The sequence below is a fragment of the Candoia aspera genome, chromosome 7 (genome assembly GCF_035149785.1).
Source record: "Candoia aspera isolate rCanAsp1 chromosome 7, rCanAsp1.hap2, whole genome shotgun sequence".
Taxonomy (NCBI): Eukaryota; Metazoa; Chordata; class Lepidosauria; order Squamata; family Boidae; genus Candoia; species Candoia aspera.
The window spans coordinates 8,505,380-8,533,194 of NC_086159.1; the positions used below are offsets into that span (position 1 = coordinate 8,505,380).

The window sequence follows — 27,815 nt, forward strand, 5'->3', positions numbered from 1 at the left end:
CTATTGTGGTTAGACAAGCTATAGTTTAGGTCCTGTGTGAACCCAGCTTGTGGTTGTAAACTGCAATTGGATCGATGGCTTTGGGCATTGTGTGAACACTATCATGGTTAGACAAGCCATGTTTTAGGTCCTGTTGTGTTTCTTTGCTCTTGTAACTCCTTGAAGGTGGATACCCAGACACCCGGAACCCTCTTGATGAATTCAGCCCGGATCCCAAGCTAACTCAGCGCCTTGTAACCTTTGGGGGGAACCAAAGAAATCATCCATAAACCAAACATGCATTTAATCCTTTTAAGTCTCCCGCCAAAACGTCAAACGACAGGGCTCGGGCCAATCGGCGCTGATCACGAGGGCCGCCACCAATCCCCTCCTTCACGCCTGTCGCCCCGGCAACAAAGCCCACCCTCGCCGCGTCCTCCTTGCTCTTCCTCGCTGAGCGCGCATACGGGGGGGGGGATTCCACGCTGCGCAGGCGCAGTTCGGACAAGGAGCGTGAGGCCGTGCTGGTAAGCGGGCGGAAGGGTGTGGGGTGTTTGGGGGGAGTTGGTTGATTGTATTTTCCCTCCGTTAGAGAGTGCGCATGCGCGTTTCTGTCATGCCCCCGGGTGTTTTGACGTGGGGGTCCTTGCCCTGTACCCCCTTCAAACCGGCGTCCTCAGGGCGAGTGGCTGGTTCACGTGCGCCCCGCCTGCTAACATGGCGCCCGCGAGACGTTTTGGACCACAACTCCCAGAATTCCCCGGGCCACGGCCAGCTGCCCACGCGGCGCTGGAGAGCCGAAGCCCTAATTCTGCCCTGGTCGTCCGAATGTGCCCCGTTGGTGTTTGCAGCACGCGCTTGTCTGGATCAGATCCGGCAGCTGCGGGCGCACAACATGCGGATGTGGGGTGGGCATAAAACTAGTAATAACTGCAAAGCAATACTAAAGAACATGTTGGGGAAAACAAGAATTAAAATACCCAGTATTAAAAGGGAGTCACAATCACACAATCTCTTTAAAATTGCTTTCAATGTTGAAAAGCCGTGTGAACTCTCAAATAATGAATTTGCTGCTTCATTCACTGTGCTGTGAACAACTGAGTGGAGGAGACAGAAAAGTAGGGAAAGAGAGGACGAAGATGCACTGAAAGGTGAAGTAATGATGTTCTGGTCTTGCTCTTTCCAGACAATGCAGGGGGAACAAAGTCCATCCGTGTCCCTCATTGACAGAACCATCAAGATGAGGAAAGAAACAGAAGCAAGGAAAGTGCTTTTGGCCTGGGGATTTCTAAACTTGTCACTTGCTGGCATGGTTTACACTGAAATGTAAGGTGGAGAGCTGTATTACCTCCTTAATGAAGCTAATTGTACGTGTTGATTAAGATAGACGTTATAGGAGGAGAGTGGTGTCGGTCTATGGTAGCAAGAAATCAGGAGTCTGACAGCATATCTCCAATTATATTGAAAGGCAGCAGCTTTTGTAAGCTGCAGAAGGTGGTTGCATCTTTTCTGACTAACACCTTTTATTAAAAGGCATCGGTTGACGCCCACAAAAGCTGATGCCTTTTAGTAAAAGTTGTTAGTTGGAAAAGGCGCTACAGGCTCCTTCAGAGATAGCTAGAAAATCTCAGCTTAAAATTCTCCTCTTGCCTGGAATTCACTAAGGACTCTTTGCCAAATGATTCTCTTTTAACTTTAATCCTCTCTCTGCTGTATCAGGAAAAATAATGCAAGACTGCTTATGACATGTGAAGTGCTTTTTCACACTGTAAAATGCGGTACAAAAGTTTAGGTGTTGCTATTGAGGAAAGGAGGCTGCTCTGGCGTGGATGGAAGCAAGGTTGGTCTGCAGAATTCAGTGCAAGACCCATCACAAACTAGATTAGGAGGAACGACACGAGAAGCTCTTGTGGGGTGAGGGAGGATGCAGCTCCAATCACCACTGAGTTAATCTGAGGAAAATTTTTCTTCCCACATACAGGTAGTCCTCACTTAACAACCACAATTGGGACCAGAACTTTGGTTGCTAAATGAAGCGGTCATTAAGCGAATCCTACCTGATTTCACAACCTTTTTTGTGGTGGTCATTAAGCAAGTTACCACAGGTATTAAGCAAGCCACGTGGTTGTTAAGTGAATCATGCAGTTCCCCATTGATTTTGCTTGCCAGAAGCTGGCCGGGAAGGTCAAAAACGGCAATCGTGTGACCACGGGACACTGCAACGGTCATAAATGTGAACCGGTTGCCAAGCGCCCAAATCGTGATCACGTGACTGTGGGGACACTGCAATGGTCATAAGTGTGAGGACTGGTTGTAAGTTGGTTTTTTTCTAGCACCATTTTAAGTCCGAACTGTCACTAAATGAGTGGTTGTTAAATGAGGACTACCTGTACCCACATCATTAGTTGGTGATGTGAGAAACAGCTGAGCTATATACAGTATTGTGAAACTCTGAAAAACAGAAATACTAATACTAATCTGCTTTTCTCTTGTTCTAGGTCTGGAAAACTAATAAGTTCCTATTACAACATTTCTTGCTGGATACTGTGGTATATTGGTGAGTGCCCTGGAGATCTCCAGCAGAAAGTGGTGGTTGACTTCAGTGCCTTAGAATGTCTGCCTTTGTCTTTCTTTTCTTTTTTTTAAGCAAGTTGGCAAACCTCTGTGTTTAAGATTTTGCTGGATTTGAGGACTTCTTTTCCATGGTCTTGTCATCCATCTGGCATTTGGCCTATGTGATAGGTTTGGGTGCAGACATAGCACCCTATGGATTCGTCCTCCTCTCTCCCTTTTCTGGTGAAATTCCCTTTGTGCTAACCTTATTTAGCAATACATTTCCTTCCGTCACCAACCCTGGCTAAAGCTGATCTTCATTTATGGCCCACTGTAATTTTGTTTTTTTATTCTAGAACTTGCATTTGCATCTTTGTTCAGCCTCAATGCCTTATTTGATTTCTGGAGATACTTTAAATATACCATGGCTCCCACCAGCTTGGTTATGAGTCCTGGACAACAGACGCTCCTGGGATTGCAAAATGCAGGTGGGTCTGTTTTGCCAGTTCTTTTAGAGCAGGGTTTCTCAACCAGGGTTCCATGGCACCCTAGGGTTCCTCGAGAGGTCACTGGGAGATCTATTTAAAAAAAATTATTTAAAAAAATATTTCAAATTCGGGCAACTTCACATTAAAGAGGTAAGCTTCATTCTTTATTTTTAGTTTATGAACACCGTTAATGCATATGTACAGGCCTACCCATGAAACGAATATAATAATTCTGTAGCTTCTGGCCTATATTTGAGCCTGAATATTCAGGGTTCTCCAAGGCCTGAAAAATATTTAAAGCGTTCCTCCAGGGTCAAAGAGTTGAGAAAGGCTGTTTAGAGAGTCAGTCATTCAAGTAACCCTTTCCAGCATGTGTAGCTCCCACGTAGGAACTGTGCTGGTGGAACAAATGTCCGGAGGATACTTTACAATTAGATTCCTGTAACCCACAGATCATAGTTTGGATGATGGGAGTGGGAAATATAATGTTTGTCCTTAAAAATAATTCTGCTTAAGATGCAAGCAACACTTGTCATCTATTGCCAGCGTCCTTTGCATTCCCAAGAGAGAGAAAAGTTTCTTTAGAAACCTGAGTAGCAGCTGGACTTCTGAGTATATTAAGAAATGGTTGGCCCCGCCTTGCCCACCAAGTATTCCTTAAAAACCTGGCTTTTCCCTTGGGCCTTGGGTTAAGATGGATGGACCAGCCTCTCTTGAGTTTTGAAGGGATTGTGGAAGGATGGTAGTTGTTTTTATAGATGTTTGTGGTTTTTATGGGATTGTTCTTTTAACTTTATGCATCTACCCAGAGTTGTTTGGAGTTGGGCAGCCTAGAAATGTAGTTAAATAAATAATAACAGACATAAACATAGAATGTAAAGGTAGGAAGGGATATTGGCGATCATCTAGTCTAACCCATTAGTATAGCATCCCCAACAGATGGCCCTGCAGCCTCTCTTTCAACATCTCCTAAGCAGTCTGTCCCATTGTTGAACAGCTCTTCCTATGAGGGAATTCTGCCTAACGTCCAGCTGAAAACTACTTCCTTGTACTTTATGCTCCTTGTCATCTGGAACGACTCTGAATGATTTTGCTCCAACTTCTTTCAGAAAGTCTTTCCCCCCCCCAATGATTGCATTTAGCTTGCTTCTCCCTTTGCTGTTCTTCTTAATCTTTTAAAATTGATTTAATTTCAGTTGTCCAGACTACTCCACCACGTGAGTTGGTGCCCAAGAAAACTCCCCCTTCGACCCCTTCGCCTCCCATCCAGGGGCAGAGTGTCCTGAGCTACAGTCCTTCCCGCTCCCCCAGCGCCAGCCCTAAATTTGCAGCCGGCTGCATCTCTGGCTACAGCCCTCAGCTTCAAGCCCTCTCGGGCAGCAGTGGGTCCTACAGCACTGCTGTGAGTTACTCTCCAGGCAGCAACTACAGTAAGGTAGGGAGCTTAGCTGTGATTTCATCTAGTGTTTAAACCATGGTGCATAAGGCAGGCATGTCCCAGGGGATTACAATGAGGGATGTCTCAACTGCTGGACCGAGATTTGAAATGAAGATCTGTAGCCCCTGTTAGCTCCTCTCCCTTCCAGCTCACCTTGTTTTGCATTCAGTTCCCTCCCGGGCTGCATTAAGGTAATATTTTGTTATCCAGAACTACGAATTATCAAGGTGTTTTTCTTTTGTAAATACAGGTAGTCCTTGCTTAATGACCACAATTGGGACCAGAATTTCAGTTGCTAAGCAAAGCAGTCATTAAGTAAATCCAACCCAGTTTTACGACCTTTTTTGTGGCAGTTGTTAAGCGAATCACTGTGGATGTTAAGCGAACTACATGGTCGTTAAGCAAATCACACAGTTCCCCATTGGTTTTGCTTGCCAGAAGCTGGCCAGGAAGGTCAAAAATGGTGATCACATGACCATGGGACACTGCAATGGTCATAAATGTGGTTGCCAAGCACCCAAATCATGATCATGTGACACTAGGGGGACCGCTGTGACAGTCATAAGTGTGAGGACCAGTTGTACGCTGTTTTTTTCAGCACTGTTGTAAGTCTGAACTGTCACTAAATGGTTGTTAAGTGAGGACTACCTGTACTGTTTCCTACTGTTTGACAAGTACTGTATTTCAGACAGTAATGAATTGTTTTAAATGTTTTTAAGCCATTTGTAAACTGCCTAGGGTAATAATTATAATAATTATTACTACTATTACTATTGAAAGATAAAGTCTTTGAAAGCCTGCACTGCCTCCCCATCTTACAGCAGAATTGCAGATAAACAAAAAAAGTGTGACTTCAGGATCATTTAGTTGAGGAAAGTTGGATTCCCGATACATGTTTGCAGCTTTTCATTTTGTTCCACTTAGGGGCCTCCGTTCAGTCCTTCTCCAGGTCCCTTGATGTACCCGACTAGCATTGGGCAAATGGAGAGTAGTGGAATGAGATCCAGATATCGCTCCTCCCCGACCGTGTACAGCTCTCCCACGGGAAAGGCAGACTATATGATGGATTTGAAGTCCCTTGATAGCTTCCTTCGAAATGAGGAGGAGAAACAGCACAGAGTCCAGCTGGGTGAGGAGCTGCTCAAAAGGAACGTGGGGCAGATTTGCACAGCACATTCACAGAAGTTACTACAGGGTTGAGTAGTTTGCAATGCTAAGATAACAGACAGAGTCCCACAATACACACTGATTGTGGAACTCTGTTTGTTACCTTAGCATTGCTTGAAACTAGGCTGACTTGTTAAGCCACATGGTTTATTTTTTGCACATTGTATGTTTAGGCAAATGCCACCATTCCGTTTCTTTAACGTAGCCGCTCAGCCACAATGGGACAGAGTACCGGCCGGTGCTTCCAGTGGTCAAGTAACGTCATTTCCATCCATCTGTGTGTTTCTCGTGATCATTTCAGGCAGTTCAGATTCCAGCTCTCCTTCTAACAGTCCGACGTTTTGGAACTACAGTCGCTCCATGGCAGACTACGCACAGATGCTTAGGAAATTCCAGTACCAGCCCGCCTGCCGGTCCCAAGCCCCATCAGCTCACAAAGATGAAGCTGATTTGAGTTCCAAGCAGGCTGCAGAAGAGGTGAGCCACACTGACGGAGGGGGAGTTTTTCTCCATTGTTTTCTGCAGCAGTTGGTCCAGTTTGCACATCCTGCTGAGTCTTCCTGTTTTAAGTGTAGTTTGTAAATATATTAAAGTTGGTGGAGTTAATGCAGGTATAAGCCATGTTCCTGCTGTTACTGCATCTGCAGAGAGCCAGCTGGTGGCCCTGTTCAAGATTTGCTGGCCTTCCTGGGTGAAGGAGGGGTCGGAAGAACATATGTAGGGCTGCTGTGAGAACTAGTTGAGGGATCTGTTGAGTGACGTCACTCCGATCCTCGCTGGGCTGGGCTGCAGCTGTGCAGGGCCTGTGGAGTTGACTAAAGCGCAGTCTGGTTCAGCTGTTTCGGAAGAGTTTAGCCCGTTGGTCCTTGGGGCTGTGAGCACAGCTACCTGTGCTTTAGATCCCTGTTCCTTCTGGTTGGTCAAAGCCTCCTGAGAGATGACATGAGGTTGGATCCAGGCAGTGGTAAGTTTTATACTGAATGGTCACAGGTTTTAGGACCCCCAGATCTGGGAACTTTCCATCATCTGGTAAAGGTATGATAGACACAACTGGTGCACAGGTAAGGGGTCCCCTTGGACTTGGCCTCCTCGCTTCTACTTTGCAGGTTGCGCTGGCTCCAGCAGGCTTCCAGGCACAACTCCAGGTGGTGGTTACAACCTAAAAAGCCCTTGTGGGATGCGGCCATGTTATTTGTGAAACTGCCTCTCTCACCATTTGTGCCTGCCAGTAGAACAGGCGTGCCGCAAGTCCCTTCTGTGAAATAGTACCAACTGCTGGGACCCAGGAGATGTTCTAATGCTGCATCCAGGGAACGTGTACTTGGGAATAAATCTCATTGTCTTCTACAGGCAGTCCTCACTTAACAACCACAATAGGGACTGGAAAACTGGTTAAGTGGTGTGTTCATTAAGTGAGTCACCACGTGACCAGAACTGATTTTACGCCCATTTTTACGATGGTCGTTAAACAAGTCCAGCTTCCCCAGTGGATGTTTTTTTGCTGGAAACTGGCAAAAAAGGTCGCAAATTGCAGTCACGTGACCGGAGGATGCTGCAGCTAGTCATAAATGCGAGCCAGCTGCCAAGTATCTGAATTGCGATCACATGACTGTGGGGGTGGTGTGACATTTTGCAGTGGTCGTAAGTGTGAGTATAGGTCATAAAGCACTTTTTCCGAGGTCGTCGTAACTTTGGACCATCATTAAACAAATGGTCATTAAGCGAGGACTGTCTGTAGTACTTACTTTGGAATAAGCACGGATAGTGAGAGGACAGCATATGCCATGAGACCTTGAGAGGTTTTTTTGCATTTCACAAAGGGGTGTTGTGCCTTGTGAAGGTCTTTCTCCTACTTTTCTCCCTTGCATGGAGTTGTCATACTCTAATACATCTTGTTTTCCTGGCCAGGTCTGGGCACGAGTGTCAACAAGCAGACAGCTACTTGATCACATGGATTCTTGGACTGCTAAATTCAGAAATGTGAGTTTTGCCCTTGGCCTTGGGAGTCAAATGTGGCCCTGACCTGGAAATTTCTTCTTGAGGTTGGACTTTAAATAGGGACGATCCAGCCTGAAATAGTCTAAGGCAGTGTTATGGTGGCTGGGGAGTTCTGGGAATTGAAGTCCACACATCTGATAATTGCCAAGTTTGAAAAACACTGGTCTGAAGGCACATCATGCTGTTCTGGCTGCTTAACTGAGAGACAATCTGAGGATCACCTTAATTTGGAATTTCTCTTTCTCTAATACACCAGCTCTATCGCTGTCAGCCCTTCCAGGTAGACCAGACAGGAAACACAACTAGATGAACTAATTCTACTTCATTGTAAGGCTACATTGACAGAATCTTGCAAGTCTGAAAGTACAAATCTCCCTCCCTATTTATCGCCTGAGTGTCCGGGTGGGTCTTCCCAAAGTTTCCTCTTTAGACCGCTACCCTCCCTCGGACTCCCTTTCCTTTTAGCTGATCATTCCCCAGGCGGCATCTCTTCCCTCTGTTCTCCAAGGTCGCCCTCACATTCCATCACAATTGCTTCATGACTGGCAAAACAATACAAGTTTATCTCAGCTCGCACTTTTATAATGGCAACAATAAGCTGCTATATATCCACTGTTGTTTTTTTTAATTGGAGAATATTCTGTAAAATCTGTGGGTATAGTTAATAACGGAATGCTTCTTGACTAATAAAATACACAATGAAAAGAGTGGACATTTTTGAGTCATTACTGCATATTGCTCAAAATTCTTTTCCTCAATTCAGGTTTGGAAATAGTGTCTAGAGCAGGCTAATTTTCTGTCCAGGTAAATAGTTAGCAGTAGAGTTTGACTGTAGAAGTGGCATCTCTGGTTGACTTAAACATGCCTCTGTTGTTCAAAGTGAGAATGTATGAAAGACAAGAACAATGAACGCGTTCTTCTGCCCCTTCCCGAATGTCACAGCAGTTGAATGACATAGCAGCTGGACACAGTTCTTCGATTCAGCATGCAGCTTTCCTAAGTTCTGTGCGCAATAAAATAATACAAATGAGATTCAATTGTCATTTCTCTCAGCTAACGGTTTGTGGTTTGCATCATATTCCTTTTATTCTGAATCCTTGAGTATTTTTTCTCCTTCTTGGTAATCCATTGCTCTGAGAGGCCTTTTCCTATTGCTAGGAAACGTTCAGTGCTGTGTACGTAAGTGAAATAGCAAATACGGAACATGCCACTCCTCTGACCTCTGTTTTCCTTTTGTCCCTTAACCTTTTCTGGCCTGTCAGTGGATCAATGAGACCATTTTGGTGCCTCTTGTTCAGGAGATGGAATCTGTGAGCACTCAGCTGCGGAGAATGGGGTGTCCAGAGCTGCAGATTGGAGGTACGGTTACGCTACAAAAACCGGGTGCTATAATCGTGTGTTCAAAGTGAAATATATAGATTAAATAATAACTATATATTTTAAAAAGCTTAGAATTTAGCAGCGTTATAGAGAAAAGGGCTTTTGCCATCTGGAAGTATCTGAAGTTGTCAACACCGTCAGAAAAAAACATGCTATGATGGACCATTTACAGGGTTATATTAGTGCAAAGGCTCAGATATCCTCGGATGCCCTCACAGGCTTGCTAGCAATCACGTTTCTTCCTTTTGCAACTTCAGGTCTAGTGGCTGTGGCTCCTGTAATACCCTGTGAGGGTTGAGCATGCACAGCAGTCTTCCCTGGTGGTTCTTTTTGCAATCAAACTGCTTTTCTTATTTTGTATCCCCGCTAACAAAGAATTTCTTTCAGCTAAATATTTCGTTGACTAACATTCCGATATGAAACTATTCAGTTTTTGCTTCTGTTCAGGAGCAGGGGCAGACCAAGGGTTCAGTAGGCATACTGAATGTTTGAGTTGCACAATCAAGAGGTCTTGGTAACAGCTGCCCTCTTCCGTTCATCTGATTTGCAAGGTTATAACTTGAATAAAAGGAAGTAAACTGTTCTTATCAAGGCCTCTTCCTGAAGCTTTGGACCTTCTTTATGGGGAAGGGGTGCAATTTCTCTCTCTCGTTTTTGCAGAGGCGAGCCTCAGCAGTCTGAAGCAAGCAGCTTTGGTAAAAGCTCCGCTCATTCCTACGCTGAACACAATAGTGCAGTACTTGGACCTTACCCCAAATCAGGAATATTTGGTAGAAAGGATCAAAGGTAAATGGTCATGTTGTAGGGGGAAGGTGTTTAGCACTTGTCCTGTTCTCATGCAGGGTGTATGAGTCAGCCCGCTCTCTTGTTCTTTAGTTTCCATAGGATATTGGGGGAAGGCGGATCTGGGCTTTGAACAGTAACATAGTACAGGTAGTCCTCGCTTACCGACCACTCATTCAATGGCTGTTCGAAGTTGTGACGGCACTGAACGAGGGGTCCTTATAAATGGTCCTCAAATTCCGGCCATCGCACTACCCCCACGATCACGTGATAGCGGTTCGGGTGCTTGGCAACCAGCTCGCAGTTGCAGTGGTGGCAGTGCCCCGCGGTCATGTGGTCGCCATTTGCAAGCCTCCTGCCAGCTTTCCTCAATACCAATGGGGAAGGTCGCAAGTCACTCCGATAAGTCCCCCTGCCTTCCCTGCGCTTCTGTGGTGCGGCACCCTGCTTCCCCCTGGCCTCCCTTCGCTCTCTTGAGTAATGCCACACCCTGCTTCCCCCGGCCTCCCTTCCTGTGCTAGGCCTCCCCCAGCCTCCTCATCACCCCATGGCACCCCTCTACAGCACCCCCGTGCTCCTTACCTGGGACCCCACTGCTTCCCGCTTAACAACCCACATGTCTTGGTGTAATGACGGCAACCAGGATGACCTCATCGCTTAGCAACGGCAATCCCAGTCCCAGTTGCCGTCATAACCCGAGGACTACTGACAATGAAACAAATGAAGAAGAGCTTGAAGAAATCATTCTCCTGCTTCAGTCCTGCCTGCGTATAATTTATGGTATGTTTTTGCTAACTCACAGAGCTTTCCCAAGGTGGATGCATGAGTTCCTTCAGGTGGAATCGAGGGGGAGACTTCAAAGCACGCAGATGGGATACTGATTTACCAACTGACTCTGGAGTAAGTCCACCATGGGGTCCAAATACTTCTTAATCAGTAATGGCATTAAGAACAATGTGTATCTGATTCATTGTTCCTTATATTTTTCTGTTCTTACCAAGGCTGCTTGCAGATCTACTCAGGTATATCAAATTTACCTGATTGATTGATTGATTTGACTTATACAGCAGCCCATTTTCTGTGCCATAACTCTGGGCGGCTCACCCCAACAGCAATAAAAGCATGAAAGGAACAATAACAACCAACTTCCCAAAAAGCAAGTCTTGGCACCCTAAAACAGCACACTCTAGTACATAAATAATGACAATCACTGGGCTCCAGCCTCACCCTGTCTCAACACTTGAGGGAAAAGCCAGCTTTTTAAGGCCCTCCGGAAGGCTAGAAAAGTGGGAGCCGGCCAGATCTTGCGGGGAGGATGCTTTTTGACGCTTTTGACCTACTACTAAGATAGAAGCAACTCTGATATAAAGAGGGGCCAATCTGCATAAAACACACAGTTTATCAGAGACAATAAAGTAGACTTAAACACACAGATCTTTAAAAGTGCACAATATGTTAGCTAATCTTACTACCCCTCCCTTAGAATGACCTAAAGTTCCCTCATTTACTGCAGTGGGCTTTTTTTACAGCTTCTGGATTTTTTTTTCTGATTATCAGAGGCTGAAGAAACATTAATTAATTAATTAATCAATCAATCAATCAATCAATCCACTAAATGTATATCCTGCTGCAACCTAAACTAACTCTCTCAGTGGCTTACAACACAAAGGTGATCCTTCCCTCTTTCCAACCTCAGCAATTTCTTGGTGCTTTTCTCTGGGAGTCCTCTCTGACAGAAAGAGAGGGGTTTGGGCAGGCGACCTGGTGGACGTGATGTGTGACTCAGGGCATGCAGTTGTCCATCCTCAGATGTGGATTGGGGAGAGTCCCAGTTCTGCCAGCTGGTAGAGGAACGCCATTCACAACACATTTCTTAATACCTTTCATTGCTGTAGCTGCATGCACATTCAAAGTCTACCATTCAAATCCACCTTTTGAATGGCAGACTTCACTATACTTAGGTCATTACTGAACTTAACTGTGATCAGAAAATCTGTTTAACGTTATAGCTTATTGTAATACATTATCGGATCAATTGTTTTACACTGTGTCTGTTTTGGACTTCATTATAAGCACATAATAAAACTCTTTTTCTGGTTAACTATGCTGCATGATTAATTTAGCCAGGATCAGATTAGGAAACATGGGAGGCAGAGCTGCCCATCTAATACACTGTCTGGTCTCTGCTAAGCTAGTTATAACTCTGTCAATCTTTTCTATTATGGGGGGAGGATAGATAAACCTATCTCCCCCTGTGTTGAATGAAAATGCAATTCTGAGGCTGTATACAGGTAGTCCTTGACTTACAACCACAATTGGGACCGGAATTTCTGTCACTAAGTGATGCAGTCATAAAGTGAGATGTCACGTGACTGCATGGCTTAGCAATGGGAATCCCCCTTGCCATCGTTAAGCAAATTTTACCAGTCGTTAGCCGAGGACCCACCCCAATCCAAAACTGCTTCCTGCCTTTCCCTTTGGGCAAAATTGTCTCCAGCCAATGGGGAAAGCAGGAAGCTGTTTCGCCTAATGGGAAAGGCCAAGGGTTGGCTCACAGAGCCACATGTAGGAATTGGTCGCTGAAGAAACTGCTCGCAAAGGCTTCGTGCCAACGGGCTTCTTGGCACGAAGGCCCAGGCTGGGTACGCCTCATCAGCCGTGAGAGGAAGAGGACAGCAAGGTAAGCTGGGATGGTGAAGCATAGGGGCAGAGATTGGGGGAGATAGGTGGGGGGGGGGTTGAAGCACCCCTGCAGTCATAAGTGTGGATGGGCTGCCAAGCGCCCAAGTTTTGATCGTGTGACTGCGAGGGTACTGCAACGGCCATAACTTCGAGGACTGGTGGTAAGTCGAAGACTACCTGTACTGGCCTTCTTTTGTTCCGTTCTGCTGTCACATTGCCCAGAAAAACACCTCACTGTTCTTGGAAGATGCTGTGTGTACACAGTATTCCTAGATAAAAGAAGTACTGATCGGCAACATGTTGGGCTTGCCCACATGGTCTTCCTGTCAGCGCTTAAAGAAGGTTTGTGCCTTCCATATGGATTTGGCTACATACCCTATTTTCATGCCTTTTGTTTCCAAAGTGTCTGACATGGTGCTAAATCTCAACTTTCTTCCTCTCCCTTCAGATCCTTATGCATGTATTCTGCACATATCTTGATGCCAGGCTTCCTCCGCATCCAAAATATCCCGATGGGAAAACTTTTACCTCCCAGCATTTCATTCAAACACCTGATAAACCAGGTAATGGAGTTTGTTTTTTTTAAATGAGTAGCTTGGTGGAAGGAGGCCTGTACTCAGTGGCTGTTGAGTGCGTAGAGAGGCCACAACGGACCACAGATTCTCCGCACAAACGGAGATGTCTCTGCTCGCGTGGAGTTCTGCACATTTGCCCTTGCAGTCCTCAGAACATTTTGGGGCATGGCATTTATGTATAGGCAGCCGGACTCCACAGGCTGTGAGCTGGATTGCATCTCACTCCATATTAAGATGGAACTTAATTTAATTGGCTCATTCAGGCTGTAATTGAGGCAAAATCTGAATCTGTCGTTCACAGATATTTCAAACGAGAATTTGTTTTGCATCTATCAGAGCAGCATCAACCCTCCCCATTATGAACTGATTTATCAACAACAAGTATACAATCTCCCTAAGGTAGGACTACCACAGCTTCTGACTTTTCCAGAACAGAAAGCGTTGAGTGCTGTTCACAGGGGCCAGCAGTGAGGATTCAGTTGTCTGTAGCAGTGTTTCTCAGCCTTGGCAGCTTGAAGATGTGTGGACTTTAACTCCCAGAATCCTTGCTGGCTAGGGAATTCTGGGAGTTGAAGTCCACACATCTTCAAGCTGCCAAGGTTGAGAAACACTGGTCTATAGTAATGGGACATTTTCGTGAAATCTACTTACTTGTCTTGTTTATTTGCTCATTCATACAAACGGTTATGCCCACATCAACAAAGGCCTCAAGGTGCTTTGCAGGCAAACAAAAGCATTCAAACCAAACCTTGCCTAACAAACGCAGGCAGCCGTATGCTATCAGCATCATTTACTCCATGGAATGTAATTTTTAAAGCTTGAAAGGCTGGAGTTGTTCCTAATCTTGGGGCAAGGTATTCCAAAGGGTGGGTGTCAAGGCATGTCATTGGGCTCACCCCCCCACCCAACCTCTTGTGGGGAACCCTCAGCATGCCAGCCAGCCAGCCAGCCATGGGACAGGCCACGTCTGGGTACCCATAGAAGGCTTGAAAGGTGATAACCAGCATTTTGAACAGGACATGCAAGTTCAATGTCCACAATGTAAGTGTAATGTTGTTGAATCAGCCACTTTCAGTTAGAAGATGGATTGCTGTATAGACCAGTTGGAGCTTCTGGGTAATCCTTGAGGGCAGCCCCACGGAGAGCATGTTACAGTAGTCTATAGATAAAGTACTCAAAGGAGTTGTGAATGCAATTTCATTCAGTCTCCACACTGCTGTCCTTACTGAGGTTCGTTGGGAAATGGTGCTGCTTATCCCTTAAGGAGATTTGTGGAATCACTTTTTTTTCAGACAGCAGGACCTCTAATGAAATTGACTGCGTAGAGCTTTTCTTGAGCCTCACATGTTCCTCATTAGGTGTCTGCCTCCCGCTTCCAATTCTTGATGGAACTGTAAATAGGACATGTGTTTTGTATATAAATAAACCAAGCTGGAGGTTTTCGTCTGTTCCCTTTCAGAGTTTACTCAAGGAAAATGTACATCGCCAACCTGAAAATTTAAGCAGCTGCCAAGCATAGTACGTACAGATTCTTTTAAGAGTGGGAGAGGCTAAGATGCTATTCAGAAGGCTGAAAGTTTATTTGCTCCAGAATTGGCTGCCAGATCCTTGACATGGGCAGAATCCAGCTCTATCCTTTTGACTTGCTTGTCTTTAACAACTCAAAGTAGTTTAGGGTAAAAGCAAAACTTGGCACAAGGGAAGGAGAGCAACACACCTTGTTAGAAGTGTAAACTGGTCAGGTTCTCACCTTCCTTTCACCTTTCCCTTTAGGGCAGAAACAACTTGTTCCACACCTTGCTCATGTTCCTGTACATCATAAAGACTAAAGAATCTGGGATGCTGGGGTAGGTATGGTGTTCTACGTGTCTCTGCCCCCACAGCTAATTTAATAGCCTGCTCTGAGGGAAGGAGTGGAGGAACAGATAAAACATATCCCTGGCATTTCTCCTTAGTGCCCAAAGTCCAGCTCTTCCTGTGGCTGAATCCTCTATTAATCCACACTTGTGATTCCTCTAAAGCTAATGCCAGTGTTCCTATGAAACTTCAGTGACCAGTGACCTCCTTGTCTAGAAGGCGTTATTCAGCATGACTTAATCGTGTGCCCTCTAAATGGGTTGGACCAGCTCTGGAATGTGGCCACTTGCAGGGCTGGCTCTTGGCGCACGTTGTGAAAGGGCTGGCTTCTCTCACACTTGAATTAGAGGCATGGGGAGAAAGAAGCGAGTGCAGGCCATGGGAAAGGATAAGGGAGGCCTGAACATGGAACTACCAAGATTTGGAATTAATTTTTATTTGAGGTGATTGTATTGAACTCCGGAGTTCTGGTGAATTGAAGAATAAAACCGGTGTGGGAGCAGCAGCTGTGACACACCAGCAGCCGTAGAAGACAGGAGGTTCAGTGCTCAGGAATCTGTAGGAGCCTGTCTGCCACAGGTGAAAGCAGCCAGGGTTTTTCCAGGTCTGCACAGCTGCTGCAGAGGTTCTGTCTTTGCCTTCTGAAGGGTTGCAAAGTGTTGTATGGCTCTAGTAGGAAGCCCAGCTACTAAGCTAATATTGACTACTTGCAACTATCTGTAAGCCACCTGGGTTCCTTGACTGAGGTGGGGATAAATCCACTGTGGCTGGTAAACACAAGTGTTTAATTTTGTGGTGTTCTAAATGCTTTGCTGTATATTAAGTCTTGATCCAAAAGACAAGGTGCAATGCATCTAGATTATTCTGGATCAAGGATAAAGCAAGGATAGACATCCTAGAGGCAGTCTTGTAATGTTCTTATCACGCAGTGTGCTAGTTCACCTCATCAAGTTTTAGCCTGTCAAAGGAGGGTGTAGAGAGTAAGGAAGATGACCCTGATGGAGATATGCAGGAATGGCTACCTAGGCAAAAGGGGCTGAAACATTAAGTCCAGAGCAATGAGAGAATGTGTGGAAGTGGCTCAGGCAGACACCTCCCTGATTCACTGGAATATAAGAAGGGGGAGGAGATGCAGCACAATCAGACTTCCAAGAGTCTGTTGTTACAGGTAGTCCTCACTTAATGACCACACTAGAGGCCAGAAAATTGGTTGTTAAGCAGTGCGGTCATTAAGTGAGTCATCACATGACAACCCAATTTTACGACCATTTTAAAAATGGTCATTAAGCAAATCATGGGTCATTAAGTAAATCCAGCTTCCCCAATGGACGTTTTTTGCTGTAAAAAGGCAAAAAAAGGGCCACAAATTGCAATCATATGACTGCAGGACGCTGCAATTGGTCATAACTGCAACCAGCTGCCAAGTGCCCGAATTGCAATCACATGACCATGGGGTGATGCAATGGTTTGTGACAATCACAAATGTGAATACAGGTTGTAAAGGACTTTTCCCAAGGCTGTCATAACTTTGGACCATCATTAAACAAATGGTCATTAAGCAAGGTATAGCCAAGCTCAATAAAAGTAATTTTAGCCTTCCTTTGGAGTTGATTTCCTGGTCTGGTCTACCTAGTGGGGCTGATATTACATAAGCTTTTTTTTTTTTCCCCTATCCCAGAGCAGTGTTTGAAACAATTAATTAGTTAATTAATATATTACCCACACCAAAAGACCTCTATAGCTCTAATAGAAAATAACTTCTTTTTTTAATAATGTCCTACCATACAACAGCATTTGGTTTTGTTTTATTTTGTTTCACTAGCAATGGGAGGAGTGATAGCACATAAGAGTTTGCTCGTGATCCATTGTAATCAGTTTTATGTTGAATTGAACAAGGGCAGGAAGCAGGGAAGTTGAACCAGCACAATGCAGAGCTCTGTCTTTTTTTCCCCTCTCTGCTGTGTTGTGTTAAAGCATTTGAAGTTAAAGTTCAATCCCTTTGAGCCAGTTTGGTCTAGTGGTTAAGGTGCTGGACTAGAAACCAGGAGACCGTGAGTTCTAGTCCCGCCTTAGGCATGAAGGCCAGCTGGGTGACCTTGGGCCAGTCCCTCTCTCTCAGCCCAAGAGCCAATCAGGCGTGGTATGAGAGTTCTAGTCCCGCCTTAGGCATGAAAGCCAGCTGGGTGACCTTGGGCCAGTCCCTCTCTCTCAGCCCAACCCACCTCACAGGGTTGTTGTTGTGGGGAAAATAGGAGGAGGAAGGGGTATTAGGTATGCTCGCCGCCTTGAGTTATTTATAAAAACAATAAAGGCAGGATAATAAATAAACAAACACCATCTACAGCTAAACAGATGGCCTTTTTAATGCTATTGTTTCATTGTATCCAAAAGATATAGAAATGTGATGTCAGTGCATAACAAGATTTAGAAATAGTGTAACGATATAGAGAGCAATCACTGAAAAAAATGGATCCTGTCCCTTTGGCACAAACTCATCCTGCACCTCCGATTTAGAATGGTTTGTTTCCAGCTAGAGAGAATTTGTGAAGTCCTGAACATCCAATGAAGCTTTTACAATCTAATAATAAAGGGTGTAATTCTGTTTGCAGGCGGGTAAACCTTGGCTTATCTGGTGTGAATGTTCTGTGGATTTTTGGAGACTAATTGATTTGCCAGCCATGAAGTCTAACTACCAGAGGAGAAATCCTTCCCCAGGAAGAGGATTTAGCAGTGAGATTGCACTGCCTTGATTTGTCACTGGGATATAAAGAGAGAGGTGTTTCGGTTTTTTTACAAAAGAACAACGTGGACTAGTAAAAGATATTTCAGTGCTGTTTCTGTGCACAGGTTTAAATAGAAGGAAAGTTTAATCCTTTCTAGATGAACTGAATTGCCCTTTTGAAGACTTGGATTCTCCTTGATGAGAAGCAAGCAAGACCAGAAGATCACTAGATCTGGTTTGCCATACTCCATTGATCAGGATCCCAAGCTCAGAAATAATACTGTTGAACTAAATTCGGAGTGCCCAAACGTGCTGTTGATGATTGCTTTTGTACAACTAGAATTTTAAATAGTAGCCCTAGCATACCCTAAAAATCAAAAGGTTATACTAAAATCAGGATTCTGTGCAGTTCTGGTTCTCCTCCTCACAAAGGTATGTGCCTTACATTGCTAGCACAGAAATGTTTTAACACGTTTTCTTACTCTGTATGTCTGCATGGTTTTATGTGGAAGTATTACAGTTATTCCCATAGCAGAAACCTTGGCTCTGGTTTGCTTTGAGAACACCCCAAAAATTATTTTAAAGTTTTTTTTTAAATGTCTCTTGTTAAACATGCCTTTTTTCCAGGATTCTTGAAAAACTGAACTTCATGCTGTCATTCCATCAAAACTCTCCCTGAAAAACAGCAGCTTTTGTTGTCTGATATAACTGGATCACGGAAGAAGCAACATTGTTAGACCAATGCACGTTTCTTTGGATAACCTATCACCCTGCTGTTAACAGAAGCATAGAGAAATGCCTGCTATACGAGTCCATAATGGCATTCACACCATTGAGGCTGCAGAAGAAACTCCTAGTTCGTTGTGGACGTCTTTATGGGAGTTCTGCAGTTTGTTTTTCTTCAGAATATACTCTGGTAGACCTCACTTAATAGTGGAAAGATTAATTAACAGTTGCTTGCTTGGCTACCCAAAAAAATGAAAGTTTTCAAAACTACAGCTTTAGCGCAGCAGCAATTTGACACACAAAGGTAATTCAAATTTTATCAAGGTCTGTTAAAAGCAGCTTTTTAAAAAGTTCTTTTTCCTAATCTTCAAATGAAGGTTTATGTCCACTCGCTAGGTGTAGGTAACTGCACTGCTAAACTTCTTATTCTTTGGTCTCAATCTTAACAGAAGGCTACCCAACAGTGTTTGTGACTAGAGTATTTTGGCCTGATGGTCTTGCATGTAAGTAGGGCTTTCCCCAGTTGCTTTGACTATGTGTGTCTGTGCATCATATTACACAAGAACAAACAAGCTGGCATAATGGCAGGGTGGTGTCCACAGCTGCTGGAAATACTGGCCTTGTGAGTTTTGTAACTGTTGCCACAATCTGCCCAGCTCTCCTCATCAGTCTGAGATCTTTGTGGATGGCTTGGCACTGATACTAAATAGAATTGTTTCGGTTACTATTTGTTCCAACATCCCGTGTATGCGTTTGGCTCCCTTCTTTTCCACCTGCTTTTTTCTGGTCTTCATGCAGGTGATCCCTTCTTCTCTTTGATGTGCCCCAGAAGCTGAAGTGAATCATTTTGCAGTCTTTAGCTAATAACAGACAATTCACATGTCCCATCAAATCTCACCTCCTCCTAAACGGTCCTTCTTAGCCATATTGAAGCAATACAGCTGACTTCCAGGTTTTCTCTCTCGGCTGCACCTCAGCCTCCCCCAAGCAGCTTCTCCACGATATGTCTTTTGAACAGGCATCCTGTAGCTCCCAGGTGGCGAAGCCATCAGCGTTAGGACCCCAAGATGGGGTCCGCAAGCAGCAATAATATCCACAGATCCTGCTCTTAGGAATGGTCTGGCTCCCTGCCCCACCTCAATTTTTTAAAAATGCTTAAATTCTTTCATAAAGGGGAAGATGGGATGTCTGTGCCCTTGTGATTCACATTAGGAGATACGCTCCCACCATGAAAATTGAAAATATTTGGGGTCTGGACATAATCAACTGAATTTGGCCAAATCCATCATCTATGCTGCATGGTCTTTTAATAGACTTGAACTTGAGCCTATATGCAACTTTTACAAAAGGACTTCATATAATGTGCAGCCCATCCTCTGTAGTTTGCACCTTTGTAAAACCAGCTGCGTACCAGACTTCCTGTTCGCACCTTTCAAAAAAGAAATAAAACTAGGTTGGATGTGGGGGGAATCCCTTCAGCACAGTAGTCCCTGCCCCTGCAAGTTGGCTACTCCTGCCCAACACTTAAACCCCCAACGTTTGCAATTTTCTTGGACTCTGGTGGACTTCATCTTGGCATCTGTAAAAATGAGAGAGAAAAGACGGATCCCACCAACCTGTAAAGCCTGCTCCCTTAAAAACTGACTTGGTTCATCCCTCATATTAAGCCATGGTTTTTAATTTGGATTTCCTGGGTAGCCCGATGTTGGTTAGGTTCACACGGGGCACTCTGCTAGAATGCCAGTTTTGGACTTCGGTGGAGGGGAGAGTTGAGGCTCTGCCATAAGCCGAGGCGAAGCGGGGATCGAGGCATTTTTTGAACCCGGCTCTGCCTCGCCCGACCCCGCGCCGGGCTGCCGGGCGTCTCCGTTTAAATTGGACCGGGATAATCGGGTGCACACCACTCCAAGGCGGGCGTGTTCTCCCGGCTTTATAGCCCGTTCGGTCCGAGAGCCCCCGGCCCAGCTCCACGCGGGGCGGCGCATGCTCCGCCCGCCCTGCCCTGCCCTGCCCTGCCCTTTAAAGCCCCGGCGCACGTGCCCGCCTCGCCCAGGCAGCGAAGACGCCGCGGGGCTCCCCCCGGCCATGTCGCGCGACCCGGACCCTGCCCGCCGCCGGAGGTCCACGCAGGACGCGTACGGTGAGTGGCGGCGGGCATCCCGGCCGGCGGGAGGGCGCGCCCCGTCCCTTCCGTGCCTGAGCATCCTCCAGCTGCGCGCGGCTGCGTAACGTGGGAACTGCGCGCCGCGGCCTCGCTGCTTTCCCACCGCCAGGCGGGGGGCGGCTTGCCTCGAACAGGCACCGCCGGAGCTCCCGGGGCTCCAGCGCCCATCGGCTGAGGATGAGGGGAGAGGCGCCGCGATGGGGAGGGGAGGGCTGGGCTGGGCTGGGAGGCGCCGCGAGAAAGGTCCGTTGCTAGCAGGTTGGGGTGGGAGGGCGGCTGGGACGGATGGGGATGGTAGTCCTGCACCCGCCTGGGCGGCCAGGATGGGGGAGAAGCCGAGGGCACCTCTCGGGTAGAGTTTGGCTTTGGGGAGGGGCCCTTCTGCCCCCGCCCCCGCTCCTCCGCCGCGGTGGCTGACCGAGGTTTCTCGTCGCAGCAAGCCCCACCCGGCACCCCCGATAGTGCGCCTCCCGCGTCAACGACGGCTGTGCCGGAAGCCCCGGTAGCAGGAACCCCTTTCCGCTTCGGGTGTCTCCCCTCGCTCCCCCCTGCCCGGTCCTGCCTCCTCAAGCAAGACGCAACGGGCCCCTTGGGGTCTTTTCGCAAGCGCGCTCCTTTCGCTCCGGAAGTGCAAGCTTCCGGGCTAGAAAGGTTTCTTCTCTACCCGCCCGCCGATAATCTCGCATTTCTGCACACACACGTCTTCCTTCGTGGTTTGTTGCAGCCGGATGGGAGACCTCCATCCTGCTCTGCAGAAGATGTAGAGTGTCGCTTCGGAACTTGTTTTCTCTTGTTTTCTCTTTTCTTTTGCTTCCACCTACTAATTATTTCTTGTCCAGCATTTTCTGTTTTCTCCTCCTTTCTTAGACATTATTTAATATTTCTAGTGCTATCCCATTGCCAGAGGCAGCTTGTCTTTGAAAATCAGGTACAAAAGTAGAGTGTGTGATTACCTTCCTAGTAGACTGTCCTTGTGGGTTTTTCAGCGGTGTTTGGCATGGGGATAGATTACTTACGGGACCATCTCTCCCCAGTGGCGTCTCCCCATCCTGTTAGATCTGGCAGGAGAGGTGTGCAGGCCCACAACTAGGGTCTGTGTCACCCGGGGCAAACATGGATTCCGTGCCCATTTTGGCGCCCCCCCAGCGTTCATTTTGGCGCCCCCCAGCGCGGCGCCCGGGGCACATGCCCCCCCCCCGCATTTGCGGCCCTGGAGCGTGTTCCGGGTCCCATCCATGAGGCAGTGTCATAGGACCCTTTTCTGCCGTGGCTCCCACCCTGTGGAACATCATCCCCCCCTGAGATTTGAGATGCGCGGACCCTGCTGGCCTTTTGCAAGACATTAAAAACTTGGTTATGCCATCAAGCCTGGGGCGCCGATAGTGTGGGTGAGCCCATTTCTTGGCGATGTTGATTGTGGAATGCTGTGAGTTCTCAGTTGTTGCTTTTTAATTTTTTTTTAATTATTGGTTGTGTTTTTATTCTGTTTTAACTGTCAGCCACCCGGAGTCATGTATATGAGATGGGCGGCCATGAAAATGTAATAAATAAAAACTAAATAAGTAAATTTGACTGACCAGTGTCAGAAATGTTGAATAAAAGCTTTTGGTCCAAACAAGCGAAGAATATCTTTTAAAAATTTAATCTAAAATCTACAGATTTTACTGGACGGAAGAAAATGAAATATCAGTCCATTGAAGGCAAATGGGAAAACCGCAGCCTTGATGTTCTGTCCCTTAACTCTCTGCACTTTGATATTTTAACTAGGCATTAAAATTAAGACAGTGAGTAAATCAGCATAGAGAAGAAGTCGGTAGCAGAAGAGCAGTGGAACAGAATTTGGAGGAAGTAAAACCGAATGGAAATAAAACAGTATTGAAAGAGAGAGAGAAAGGGGGGAAGTTAGAAAACAAGTGATGTTGGTTTTCAATAATTTTTTATCTGCTCTCTACACCTTATTAGCAGAGCTTTTGCGGGGCTGATTAAGGCTTCGGTTCTGATTTACCAGCCAACAAACCAGCCTGTTGGGTTCATTTTTGCTGAATTTGGGTTCTGTACTTAACTCTGATTTGCGGTCCTTTGGGGATTGTGTGCGGCTATCCAGATTATAGAGCCCACGGACACACCCCACTCACTCAAAGAGACAGGGAGTCTTGAAAGGGGATGTCTGAAAGCGACCAGGGTAGACTGTTGCTTAAAGACGAATCCACCTGGAGTGTTCAGATGAAGGTAAGAGAAGTGTTTTGATGTAAACTTGAAAGGCTAGATTGCTTTGAAGTACCAGGTCGGCCTCATTCTTGTTGGAACAAGTACAGGCTAGTTGAATTCTTGGTCTCAGCTAATAAGCCTGAGTGCTCTTCAAAATTTGGACAGGATATGCAGCTGTTACCCCAAACTTGTGGCCCAGATATTCTCAAGGTTTCCCAAACTCCCTTGAATGTTTCAAATGCTCCTTCCCAAGTTTCTCCCCACTTAGGCTGAGTTGCCTTTGATGAAATAAGCTTCAGGCGACTCATGTCCCTTGATTGTTTATGCCATTCTCTCTCTCCCGTTCCTTGCCCAGCCTCTCACAGTTATAATTGATCAGCAGTTACAGTCACAGTGGTCCACAAATTCAGGATGGTCCCTCTTGGGCTGAACCTCCTTCCCTTGTTTCCAGTTTAGTGTAGACAGAGGGGATTCTTTCAGGCCTGTTGGTGTGGAAGCTCTGAAATCTGCTAGGAAATGCATCAGACTACAGATTTCATCTCTAATTTGCATCATCCTCACCAATCCTGAGTTTCAGTGTTCTCTTATCAAGATCCTTCAGCAACTCTTTCAGTTGGATTAAAATTTAGCCCAATAAGTAAACAGCCTATCGTTTTTTTGCAGTTCCTTCCCTTGTCTTAAATATTCCTATCAGAACGGCAAACCAGACTTAGATAGCATAGGACAGTGTTTCTCAACTGTGGGAACTTTAAGATGTGTGGACATGCTGGCTGGGGAATTCTGGGAGTTGAAGTCCACACATCTTAAAGTTCCCACGGTTGAGAAACACTGGCATAGGAGGACTAGATCAGCCCCCTTGTATACATCATATTTTCCCCGCCTGTGTTGGGACTGCCTCTGAGGCCTTGTGAGTCTGTCCAAAATTGGGGGCTGCAGATGGACACAATTCCTGCCCCGCCCCTCTCTGTATAGTTGTGATTGCAATGAGAAATAATTTGCCTGAAGGTTTCCAGTCTGAAATTCTGGAAGGAGAAGACAAAAAAGGCTGCGCATTGGGTTCAGTCAAGTAATTTCTCTGAATGTTCTGAAGTCTCACAATTCCAGAAGCCCCAACATCGCCCCTCCCTCCAAAAAAATCTGGCATCTTCACAGCCAGGGATGCATAGCTTCTGTTGGCATGAGGGCTACACCAGGCTTGGCATGGCTGGTTGAGGGCCACCTTTTGGGAGACAATTTCAGTAGTTTCAAGGGATGAAATAGAGGCCTTAAGCATCTGCTGGACAGAAAAAAAAAAAACCATTTTGCTCTTTAAGCCCCCCATAATCTTTCCAAATGTAAAAATAAAAATGAAAAAGTGCGCAAATCATGCATTTGGGAGAGGCTCTGGGGTCCAGAGGGATGCTGGTGGGCCACATCCTAGCCTCTCTTAGCTGGCCATTAGCCCTGCTAGTTAGCTAGCATATAAAGCAGTGTTTCTCAACCTTGGCAACTCTAAGATGTGTGGACTTCAACTCCCAGAATTTCCCAGCCAAGCTGGCTGGGGAATTCTGGGAGTTGAAGTCCACATATCTTAAAGTTGCCAAGGTTGAGAAACACTGATGTAGATCAACACTGCTGCAAGGGGTTGGTTGAGGTGGGGCGGCCAGAGATGAAAAGATGCTCTTCCTTGGTCCCAACCCCAAGCCTTGACTTCATAAAGCCCTTGGATTTTTCCAGCAGACGTGCAGTTTAGGACCTTTTCAGATAAGATGGTCTTTATCTTGATAACCATCTCGAACAACCCAGGCTGAGCTGCCCTTTCACCCCTTCCCGCTCCATGAAGGTGACCAAGCCCAAGATGACAATCATGTTTTAGGCTTCTACAAATAAGATCACCTTCGTGCCAAAGCTGCGTGAGATCCTGTGTGTCTCTTCTTGTTTTTCACCTTATGTATGAAACAAGCCCCCCCCTGGTGAGCTTTTTAGCTGAAATGGCTACTGCATCCATCTTCCTGCAGCCCCATCAGTTGCAGCTGTGAATGTGGCCAGGGCTGGGCACCTGCAAGCTGCAGGGGGCTTTGCGGGCTCCTGCGTGCGACCTTCGGTATTGTTTTGGGGTGTACCGCCTACGTCCCCTTAATCATGCCTCTAAATTGGATCAGAATTGTTCTCATGTTGCCTTAATGGGAAGAGTAAGAGCAGTAGAAATTAGATCCACGTTATCACGCTATTATGAGTAGCCTGTGTAAGACCACCTGATGTCCTTAATGCAGTGCTTAGATTTCAAACTGTAGTCCTTCTAAACCGTAGGTCTGTTTTGGCCATGATAGTGACTGAGGACTTGTTTCCAGTGGCTTTTTCTTTCCCAGGATACCTTAGTAGGGTATATTTTCCCGGGTCATTTTCTCATCTTCTTTATTGCCAAAGTTTCCTGTAAATACCTATTTTAGGAAACGTTTTAATTTTGTTCAGGATCCTAGTCCCATCACTCACTTGGCTGACATCCTTCATTCCTCTCACCTCCCATACAAAAAAATATAACTATTTGGCACCTGGTGGCAGAAAATCAAGTAGGGGTGCATTGACACATTTTAGCAATCAACTGCGATTCAGCTTGGCATCTCTCTCTCCCTTTTAAATGGTATTTTTACAAGAATAAAAAAAAATATGAAGTTGAAAATAAAAGTAGCATAAAACCTGACCAAGATTTTACTTAGATTTAAATGTATACGGAGAGCCAGTTTGGTGTAGTGATTAAGGCATCAGGTTACAAACTGGGAGGCTGTGAGTTCTAGTCCTGCCTTAGGCACAAAGCCAGCTGGGTGACCTTGAGCCAGTCACTCTCTCTCAGCCCTAGGAAAGAGGCAATGGCAAACCACTTCCAAAAAACCTTGCCAAGAAAACTGCAGGAACTGGCCCAGACAGTGTCCGAGAATCGGACATGATTGAACGGATTTTAAAAAATGTATCCAGCTTTTCCTCATTTAGCAACCACAACTGGGACTGGCCACTCAGTCATTAAGCAAAGCAGCTGCTAAGTAACTGTGTGTACAATCTGACTTTCCTTTCCTTTACAGACCTGTGAAGGTTGTAAATGTGAGGACTGCTCACAAAGTGATGTTTTCATCACCATCGTAACTGCAAACGGTTGCTAAATGAGGCAGTTGCTAAACGAGGATGACCTGTACAGACACACTCATATATACAGATAAAATCATGAGATCAAATATTTTAAACAGCCATGTTCATCGATAAGCATTTATGTTGGTAATAACGTGTGGCTGAATTGGTCTTTGTCTTCGAGATTTCCCAGAGCTGCTTGCTGCTGTGTTCATTTCTCTCCCTGCAAACTGCAAGAGCCTTTTGCTGGAGAAGAGCAAAAGGGAGGCTCAGCCCTGCAACTGAATTCCAGCAGGTCTCAGCTAGACACTTCCAGACTGTTCACTAACAGAACGTCAGCGCTGCTGTTCTCACTGCTGTTTTCCTGTCCCTAACAGCGAGGCTTTGTCGAAGTGGTCCCCCTGAACCTGCAGGATCCTTTCCAGCCCCATGGCTAATCTCTGCTTGCAGTCCTGATTGGGGAAGAAGTCATCTAAGGTTTGAGCTGGATGCTATCAGCTGGCGAAAGATGTCAAGCTAGCAGTCCTAGGGAGAGTGCAGGATTGTTCAGCCAGGCTGGTCGCTGTAGACCAGTGTTTCTCAACCTGGGCAACCTTAAGAGGTGTGGACTTCAACTCCCAGAATTCCCCAGCCAGCCATGTTTCAACCTAGCAACCTCACACGGTTCCCCATGCTGGCTGGGGAATTCTGGGAGTCGAAGTCCGCACCTCTTAAAGTTGCTGAGATGGAGAAACACTGCATTACAGACTTGTGAAGGTCATAAATGCGAGGACTGGTCTCAAAATGACATTTTCATCACCATCGTAAGTGTGAATGGTCACTATATGAGGCAGTCACTAAATGAGGATGCTGGCTGGGGAACTCTGGGAGTTGAAGTTCGTACATCTTAAAATTGCTGAGATGGAGAAACGCTGCTCTAGAGGAAACACAAGATATATATCTTAAGGAATAAATAAATTGGAAAGTGCTTTGGGGTGGATGAGGCTGTGTTTCGCCAGGCAAGATAGGAACACTGATCAAACTAGGTAAGATGAGTAGGAAACTTTTCTGCGGGTTGCAATTATTTAGAATTATTTGACATGACTGCAGAATTCCTTTAAAAAGAAAAAAGTGCTTTGCCACAGTTCGGTGGTGTGATCCAGGCAGGGCACTGGGGGCTGCAAAAAAACAAACCTGCACATGAAGGCTCTGAGGTGAAGGAAATGTAGCGGGCCTTGGGTGTCCTTATGCACAGTTTGGGAAAATTCCTGGGTTTTATGCAAACGGGGGCACCTGGAGGAGTGGAATCATGCTATAGATACATGTATTCCTGTCATGGAGCTGCCGTTGGCATCCGAACCTGACTGGAAAGGACGTCCCGGCTAGGCTGCCGTAACCTGCTCTATATGGGGCTGACGCTTCAGCCCTGGAATGCTGGTGAAGCCTGGGCTGGGTCGCCCTTATTTCACCAGCCTATGCTAGACTGTTGGACTCAGAGTGCTGGCTTTAACTCCTTTTTAAAATTTGCAGTGTGAATCTCCAACCTTTTCTCGAATCTGTCCGGAAAGTATTTTTGTCAGTCCTGTTGCAAGACCGCTGCCTGGGGGTGGCCCATCCTGAAAGACCCATTTACTTGCCTCCCCCCGCTCTTGTTCCAGCTGTTTCTGCCGTCTCTCTAGGCAGGTGGACAAACTTTCAAACCTAATTCTGGACTTCCTGTCCCTTTTAATTTTGAGCGGTGCTGGGTTGGTGCACATGGTGCTGTCTTTGCAGAATGCTGGCTTCCTGTTAATTTGTTCCACTTTTTTACAAAAAATATAGTCAGATGAGACAGAGTGCTCAGGAAGCCATATTGCAGCCTCTGGACGTAAATGGCTTAATCTTGAATTACTGGGGAGAATACCTTTTTTGTTTTACTAGCCTGTCCAGCCCAGATGTGATCAATACAAACTCTTCCTTGCTCTGCCCAAAAGACGGTGAGGGTAGGAATAACCAGGAGACCCATTTTTCTTAATGT

The 27,815-nt window shown here is 46.0% G+C and overlaps 2 protein-coding genes across 4 annotated transcripts in view; both read left to right on the forward strand.

The window, feature by feature from the left end:
* The first annotated feature begins 491 nt into the window (after positions 1-491).
* On the forward strand, positions 492-18,160 carry TMEM209 (transmembrane protein 209). 3 transcript variants are annotated; one of them, XM_063308315.1, is made up of 14 exons: positions 492-506; positions 1,166-1,305; positions 2,478-2,536; positions 2,889-3,020; positions 4,217-4,455; positions 5,383-5,587; positions 5,927-6,102; positions 7,534-7,605; positions 8,886-8,982; positions 9,664-9,789; positions 10,589-10,686; positions 12,917-13,031; positions 13,345-13,442; positions 17,510-18,160. In XM_063308315.1, the coding sequence occupies exons 2-14, from the start codon at positions 1,169-1,171 to the stop codon at positions 17,648-17,650; spliced, it is 1,695 nt and encodes a 564-aa protein (XP_063164385.1). In that variant the 5' UTR covers positions 492-506; positions 1,166-1,168; the 3' UTR covers positions 17,651-18,160. The 3 variants fall into 3 exon arrangements, with proteins under 3 accessions (XP_063164385.1, XP_063164386.1, XP_063164389.1); XM_063308316.1 differs by lacking the exon at positions 492-506 and adding an exon at positions 14,817-14,890 and having other exon boundaries at positions 1,163-1,305; XM_063308319.1 differs by lacking the exon at positions 492-506 and having other exon boundaries at positions 1,186-1,246.
* Positions 18,161-20,389: 2,229 nt separating this feature from the next.
* LOC134501290 (uncharacterized) overlaps positions 20,390-27,815 on the forward strand; it is a 34,718-nt gene continuing 27,292 nt past the window's right edge. The window contains exon 1 of the mRNA XM_063308951.1: positions 20,390-20,488. Within this exon, the coding sequence (XP_063165021.1) occupies positions 20,434-20,488 (55 nt within the window). The 5' untranslated portion in view covers positions 20,390-20,433. The remainder of the gene's footprint in view (positions 20,489-27,815) is intronic.

What these genes read in the sequence shown, in the direction of transcription:
- TMEM209 (XM_063308315.1), top strand. Translation starts at nt 1,169, where the DNA reads ATGCAGGGGGAACAAAGTCCATCCGTGTCCCTCATTGACAGAACCATC. An exon ending in CTGGATACTGTGGTATATTG is followed by an intron (nt 2,537 to 2,888) that starts GTGAGTGCCCTG and finishes TTTTTATTCTAG; the next exon opens with AACTTGCATTTGCATCTTTG. An exon ending in CAGGCAGCAACTACAGTAAG is followed by an intron (nt 4,456 to 5,382) that starts GTAGGGAGCTTA and finishes TGTTCCACTTAG; the next exon opens with GGGCCTCCGTTCAGTCCTTC.